Here is a 7,493-nt window from a genome sequence, read left to right on the forward strand (position 1 = left end):
AGCAGCACAACACTTTGGGCTTTTAGAGGGGTTTCGAGTGGCACGGTGCTGGATGCGTCTTTTCTGTCAGCTACCTGACAAAGGAGCAGCGCTCCGAAAGCTTGCACTTCCAAATAAACCTGTTGGAGTATAACCTGGTGTTCAAAGATAAAAATCACACAACACCAGGTTATAGTCCAACAGGTTTAATTGGAAGCACTAGCTTTCGGAGCGACGCTCCTTCATCGGGTGACAACCACCTGATGGGCTCTCCTAAAGCTAGTGCTTCCAATTAAACCTGTTGGGACTATAACCTGGTGTGGTGTGATTTTTAACTTTGTCCAACCCAGCCCAACACCGGCATCTCCAAATCATAGCCTGGTGTTGTGTGATTTTTAACGTTGTCCAACACCGGCACACCATTCGACGGGGGGGTGAGCAAAGTTAAAAATCAGACAACACCAGCATGACCCTAGTATATGACCAGCTGCGAGACGAGAACGCAGCGCTTCACGCCTGCAGTACAGCGAGGTGCTGTACCGTTCCCACTGAGTATCCTTTACCACCGAGAGTAAGTGGTGTGGGGGTGGTCAAGGCGGCTTGGGTTTTAGTTCCTCTCTGTGCTTTAGCGGCGCGGCTTGTCTGCAGACAACAGTGTGTGTGTGTGTGTGACCTCAGTGTGTGCAGACAGACCGGATACAATGCACTGAGGCTGGGAGACTGCGCTCCCTGGAAGCGGTTACACAAATGCAGCAGGAACTTGCCCCCTCCCCCCCCTCTCTTGCAGCGGCTCATGTCGCTGCTCACACGGCACCGCCGCAGACCCGCAGTCGCTCCCCTCCCCCGCGCGAGCCAATTGCTACTTGGCACCCGCGCCGCCGCCGCCACTTTCCCACGCTCCCCACCAGCTGCGCGTGCACGGGGGAGGAGAAGGAAGAGGAGGGGCCCGCACTCCCCCCACGCGGCCAGCGGCGGCGCTGTGCCGTCAATCAGGGTCCCCGGAACGCGCGCGCTCTCGCTCTCGCTCTCGCTCACTGGCTCGCTCGCAGTGCGTGTCCCCCTCCTGCCAATCAGCGCCCCTAGTGGCCGGGGCCGGGGAGGACAGGCCCCGGAGCCTGGGTAAGCGCGGTACCGTGGGAAAGCCAAGTCAGTGGAGCGCCGGCAGCCGAGCGGGCAGCAACTGCAGGCTGGGAGCTCCATTCATTCACATGTTACACCGCAACTAACCTGAGAGCGCAGCATGAAGAGAACTCACGAGTACAGCTCGTCCGACAGCGAACTGGACGAACCAATCGAGGTGGAGAAGGAGAGCGCCGATGAAAATGGGTAACTCACTGCTGGTGGATTTTCACTGTTTGTGAAACTCTGCAGATTGGGATACTCCTGGAGCTGATAAGATGCAAATGCATTCAAATAATGATAGTTCCACCGCCGCACGTTTAGTTCTGGGACTTGCATTTTGTTACACAAGCCTGGGGTTTAAAAACTGAAATTGCTGGAAAAGCTCAGCGGGTCTGGCAGCATTGTGTGATGAGTGATCAAGAGTTAACCTTTCGGGTCGAGTGACCCTCGCTCAGAGCAGTTCAGACGCTGCTAGACCCGCTGAGCTTTCCAACAACTTCTATGTTTGTTTCTGATTTACAGCATCCGCAGTCCTTTCGGGTTTTATATACATGCAGTAAACTTTCTGTAGAATTTTCCGTTTTGTACTTGGCTTCTGATTCCGATTTGATCGATTGGATTCCAGGAACTTCAGCACAGTCACAGGCTCCATGTCCCCCAGTACATCCTCCCAGGTCCTGGCTAGGAAAAGGAGGCGAGGGGTAAGTTTGATACAGCCCTGCTGAGAAATGTTTTGTTTTGTTGCGTGTAGCCTAAGCGAAAATTGTTTACCTTCGTTTTGTCTGGCTGATCGCTCAGAGGAAATCTATTTCGTTTTAAACAGATCATCGAGAAGCGTCGCCGGGACCGTATTAACAACAGTTTGTCAGAACTGCGCAGACTGGTTCCCAGTGCTTATGAAAAACAAGTATGAAACAAAAAGTCCTCAATTAAAACATAATTTGCACATTGATAAAATAAGCTTGCTTTGTTAAAAGAAGTTCAAGTATTTTCTACAGTCAAGTGAAGTTAAATTGCAATGAAGCTAACTCTATTCTATCAGAATGTAAAGCACATATTGTGTCGTGCCGGGACACAATTGACTAGGAAATTGGTTGGGAAAGGTCGGTTTCACACAGGTCTTTCATTGTGACTCGTTGTTGCTGTTGGCAGGGCTCCGCCAAACTGGAAAAGGCAGAAATTTTGCAAATGACTGTTGATCACTTGAAGATGCTGCATGCAGCCGGTGGCAAAGGTAACATTTTGTTGGCATTTCTAGAATAGGTGTCTTGAATGTATCATTGCTTGGGATGTACCTTATAAAAGTTAGGAGATACTGAAAGAGTGTTGGACCACTCCTCTCACCCCGTTATTGAAAGGTTTTAATTTTGAAATTGAAGTGTTAGGTGGTCTAAAGAAGAATCTAAAAACGCTATCTGTGTTTCTCTCTCTACAGATGCTGAGTTTCTGCAGCAATATCTGCGTTTGTTTAAGTTGAATCCTAAGTTTGTTCCATCATAGCATTTCAGCTGTGCAAAATTCCGAGAACACCACCATCCAAAGCCATGTCTCAGATCTATCAAAGATTCCTCAATGTGGTTTCTCACCTTTGTGCAGTTTAGCTGTTGTGGAAACATTAATTGGTTTTACATTCTGTAAAATATAGCCATGAACGTCCACTGAGTATGATGACAAAGACTATTTTTAGATTGAGAAGATGCAAATGTTTGAAGTTTAATTTTCTGTAATTAGACAAAGATAAATAAACCTCAGATCTAGAGATTTATCTTTGTGAGCTATCTCCATCACTGTAAGATGCCTTTAAAATCTTTCTGTTTGATCATGCCAGCCTGCTAGCTGGGCTTTTGGTTCTGTGCCAGTTTTTATGTGTTTACTCATGTGAACACTTGCTACATTAAAGGCACTAAGTAAGTGCAGCTTGTTGTTGTAAGATGCTGCACAGGAGATTCCTTTTATCAGAACACCCTTTTTATAATGTAGAATTTCAAAGGTTGCCTTCATTGACTTCACAGTTGCGACAGTATTTGTAACTTTCAAAATAAATTTATTTTAATTTTATTTAATTTGGTAGGTTATTTTGATGCTCAGGCACTAGCTATGGATTACCGCAGCTTGGGATTTCGAGAATGTTTGGCTGAAATGGCTCGGTACTTGAGTATTATCGAAGGCCTGGAGAACAGTGATCCTCTCTGTGTGCGTTTGGTCTCTCACCTCAATAACTATGCATCTCAGAGGGAAGCTGCAAGTACTGCACCCCCTAACATTGGACACCTCTCCTGGGGTACTGGCTTCAGCCAGCACCCACACCATCATTTGCACCCGCTCCTCCTGCCACAGGCTGCCCATAATAACAATAGTACTGCTGCCTCGACAGAGCCGCACCATCAGAACAGAATTGGCACATCCTCGCACACAGATACCTCTCCACTTAGAATGGCTCCTAATTGCAGTGTTGGTCCAGTCATCCCAGTGGTCACCTCCTCCACCAAACTGTCCCCACCTTTATTCTCAATGTCATCCTTGTCTGCATTCCCTCTGTCTTTTAGCACTTTCCCCTTGATTTCTCCCAGCAGCTTCAGCTCATCCACTCAGACTCCAATAAGCAACATTGCCAAGCCGTACAGACCTTGGGGGACGGAGATCGGTGCTTTCTAAAGACTCTTTTCCAGGATTGTCATGCCTCATGAATTCTCAGCTTAAACTTGATGGAGTTGAGGTATTACCAACATAGTTGCCATGGAATATTCAGGATGTGCTTCCATTCTCTGCAGACTAATAATGTACAACAGCAAATCAATCCAAAATTCTTGTGAACGCGGCAACATAAATGGCCTCTTTGGCTCACAATATGTTAAATATTATTCTTATGTGAGCAGTCTGACCCTTTCATTCCTGAGGTAGTCAGTATTCAGATAAAAGTGTTTAGAAGTTGATTTTATTAGTGTGACTAGTCAAAACAGGCAGTATGCCAGTTTTTTTCAAGGTTCCAGAGATCATTTCAGACGTTTTATCAGTTTTCTTGGAGCTTTGCGTATAAAAGTTATTCATTTTTTAAGAGATGTCTAATATAAAATTGGATTAAATTTATTTGTCTTAAATGAATTAAGTTCTTATTCTTTATTCCAAAAAAGGAATAAGCAGTGATGTGCTTAAAAGGCTGCATTTTTAAATTAAGGCAGGTTGTGTTTAGGTATGGTAAAGTTTCCTGTTACAAAGGCCTGTGTAAGTGTGGCATAGTACACAGCCTGAGATTAGGCAATTAAATTTTTCATGTCTTTGTTATTTGGTTAGCCACATATTGCCTGAAACTATTAACTTACTACCTTTCAACTGTTTCAAATGGAACAGATTTATTGTTAATCACCAGTGGCACTATCCATCTATTTATTTTATGCCAACATCTGTACATGACTATCTACAAGGTCAACATTGCATGCCTTACACTCAACAAAAAATGTAAAAATAACAAGGTCAACATCTAGAGATCAATACACTGGTGTCCAGAATTATTAAAAATGCCTAAATAATGTAAATATCTTTTTCAGTGATATTTTATATTTTTAATGTTGCTGATTGGAGCGATGACAAATCAGATTTCCAGCTTTTTTTTCAGCGAATGTTAGATGCTAAAGGGTTTTCAATGCTGAAACTGTTAATTTTTGCAAGATAATAGCAGGTGCAGTGTTCAATTACTGTGTATTGGTTTGTGCTGACTTTACTAAACAGGAGAAGTAATAAACTACAAGTGCAATTGAGCATAATTATATGTGTCTTTTCTGAGAACTGTTGCTGTTTGTGATTTGCAATTATGTACAATATTAAAGTGTATAGACTGGTTATTTAATGGTGATCTTCAGCTGGTGAGTTCTGCTGCAACTGTAATTTTAAAAAATGTGGACAAAGGAACAGCTTATAATTGTTTTAAATGCTTTAACTCACCTTTCCAGCAGTCCTTTGCTCCTCCCTCGCACCTCTCGGTAAATGGATTCTCTTTATCTTAATGAGCTTATAGCCCTTACAGAAATAAATTGCATTGATTTAACTGCTATTTTTCCCATAGCACTGAGGAGTAAGTTCATACCGATGACAGAGTTGATATAAATTAGTTTGCATGCATAACAACATTTGGCAGTCAACAGCACACAGTTGTGCGGATTCAATGGCTTTCCTGACCAGGATTAAAATTCAGTATGGCATCTTCTGAGGGACAGAATATGTAAGGTGTGTCACCCACAACTGAGAGTTTTACATGTGTGGGTGAACATCTGTCGACATATTACTTTGAGGTTTTTATCAGTGGATGAGTATCCTATCTGTGTGGAACCTTTGCTCATGCTGGAGATGAGCCTCTTCAGTATATTTCCATTTGTACATGAGAGGCAGGTACCCCACTCTCTGCTATCTGACGGTAGACAGTCGGTGAAGACTTCTTGTTAGAATCGGGGGCGGGGGTAAGGTAGTTAGCTGCAAAAATATTTTTTATTCGAAAACTATATTTGTAGGGCATTAAGAGGGGCTGAATAGGCTATGTTCCAAGTGGCCAGGGTAGACCATGACTGCATTGATGTTGTTATCAAAGATCTTAGGGCCCCAATGTCTGGTGGTCAATATTGACAAGCGGGAATAATTATTGCCAGAGCCGACATTTTCCTTAATCTAATTGACCATTGCCTGTTCTGTAGGGGTGGGCATATGTTGACTACCTGGATTTAACTCCTGAAGGGTTAGACTATGGGAACATGCTTCTGATAATAGAATCATAGACAGAATTACCATAGAATTCCTACAGCGTGGTTACAGGCCATTTGGCCCAGCAATCCATACTGATCCTCTGAAGAGTATCCCACCCAGACCCATTCCCCTACATTTCCTCTGAGTAACGTACCAAACCTACACATCCCTGAACACTATGAGCAATTTAGCCATGGCCAATTCACCCTAACCTGCACATCTTTGGACTGTGGGAGGAAACCGGAGCACCCAGAGGAAACCTGAACAGCCACAGGGTGAATGTGCAAACTCCGCACAGACAGTCATCCAAGACTGGAATTGAACTCAGGTGCTGTGATACAGCAGTGCTAACCATTAAGCCAGTATTCCTGCCTGATAGACACTTATGACATTTGGAATGGGTTTGACATACAAGAGGTAAGAGTTTTATTATGCATCACTTGAAAGTGTCTGTATTAATTTTTAACTTAGAAGAGACACCTTTTGCAATCTCAGGCTGGGGAGGTGGTCGAATAGAGATCTGTAAAGTTATAACAGTTTCTGTTAGATTGAATACAGAGAGAATGTTCCCATTGCAAGAGCTCTTAGGGATGAACAAATGCTGACCTGTTCAGCAATGATCCACCTCATGAGAAAGCAGAAAGGAATAACTGATATAGTCACCAAAGAAATTCAAAAGGGAATTTGGAAGAAACCTTTTTACTCAAAAGTGGTGAGAGAGTAGAACATATTAAGATTAGGAGTGGTTGAAAGGAATATTATAATATAGTCCTATATGACAATTGCATTAAAGCTGAATCTGGACAAGCATCTGCAGGAGAAGGGAAGTGAGCATTACAATGGTAGATTTAGATGGAAGAATATAGCTGGAGGCTTGACTGGTGTTGAACAGTGATGTGGGCAGGTCTAACTGATCTGCTGTGTATTCTCTGTGATCATGGAAAGATATTGGAGAATCTTTGTTAGAAGTTGAGCTGTCAAGGAATCACAGAGGCAATGGTTACATTTGGAAACCCATTTCATTCAACATTATTTCATGAATTAGCTGCATTTTGAATCCAGTCTTCTTGTTTCCTGATGTCAGGTTTCCCCATCTACACAGATGACATTCAGCTGTATCTCCACTGTTTCTACAAATGTACAAATCAGGAACAAGTTATCAGCCTCTCCAGCGTGCTCCACCATTCAATAAGACCATGACCGATCTGATTGTAACCTCAAATCCACATTCCTGCCTACCTCCAAAAACCTGTCACTCCATTGTCTAACAAAAATCTATCTAACTTGGCCTTAAAAATCTTCAAAGACTTTGCTTCCATCATCTTTTCAGGGAGAAAATTCCAAAGACTGAAGACTCTTCCAGAGGGAAAAATTAGTCAAATCTCTGTTTTAAATGGACAACTATGACGTTTAAACAGTGATCCCCAGTTCTAAATAAGAGGAAATTTAAGTCCATAAAGAAAGGAACAGAATAAGGCCATTCGGTCCATTGAGTCTGCTCCACCATTCGATCATGGCTGATATGCTCCTCACCCCCACCTTCCTGCCTTCTCTCCACATCCCTTCAACCCATTACCATTTAAAAATCTGTCTAACTCCCCCTTAAATTTACTCACTGTCCCAACATCCACCGCACTTTGTGGTAGCGAGTTCCACAGATT

The 7,493-nt window shown here is 43.3% G+C and overlaps 1 protein-coding gene across 1 annotated transcript; it reads left to right on the forward strand.

The window, feature by feature from the left end:
- Nucleotides 1–1,106: 1,106 nt before the first annotated feature.
- On the forward strand, nucleotides 1,107–4,856 carry hey1 (hes-related family bHLH transcription factor with YRPW motif 1). Its single transcript, XM_072571335.1, has 5 exons — nucleotides 1,107–1,305; nucleotides 1,727–1,802; nucleotides 1,925–2,008; nucleotides 2,254–2,335; nucleotides 3,173–4,856. The coding sequence occupies exons 1-5, from the start codon at nucleotides 1,220–1,222 to the stop codon at nucleotides 3,754–3,756; spliced, it is 912 nt and encodes a 303-aa protein (XP_072427436.1). The 5' UTR covers nucleotides 1,107–1,219; the 3' UTR covers nucleotides 3,757–4,856.
- Nucleotides 4,857–7,493: the final 2,637 nt, after the last annotated feature.

The sequence above is a fragment of the Chiloscyllium punctatum genome, chromosome 5 (genome assembly GCF_047496795.1).
Source record: "Chiloscyllium punctatum isolate Juve2018m chromosome 5, sChiPun1.3, whole genome shotgun sequence".
NCBI classification, from domain to species: domain Eukaryota; kingdom Metazoa; phylum Chordata; class Chondrichthyes; order Orectolobiformes; family Hemiscylliidae; genus Chiloscyllium; species Chiloscyllium punctatum.

Bases quoted from the DNA above. Each gene is read 5' to 3' on its own strand.
- hey1 (XM_072571335.1), top strand. From the start codon at position 1,220: ATGAAGAGAACTCACGAGTACAGCTCGTCCGACAGCGAACTGGACGAA. The intron at 1,306-1,726 runs GTAACTCACTGC...ATTGGATTCCAG, and splicing joins GAGAGCGCCGATGAAAATGG to GAACTTCAGCACAGTCACAG. The intron at 2,009-2,253 runs GTATGAAACAAA...TGCTGTTGGCAG, and splicing joins CCAGTGCTTATGAAAAACAA to GGCTCCGCCAAACTGGAAAA.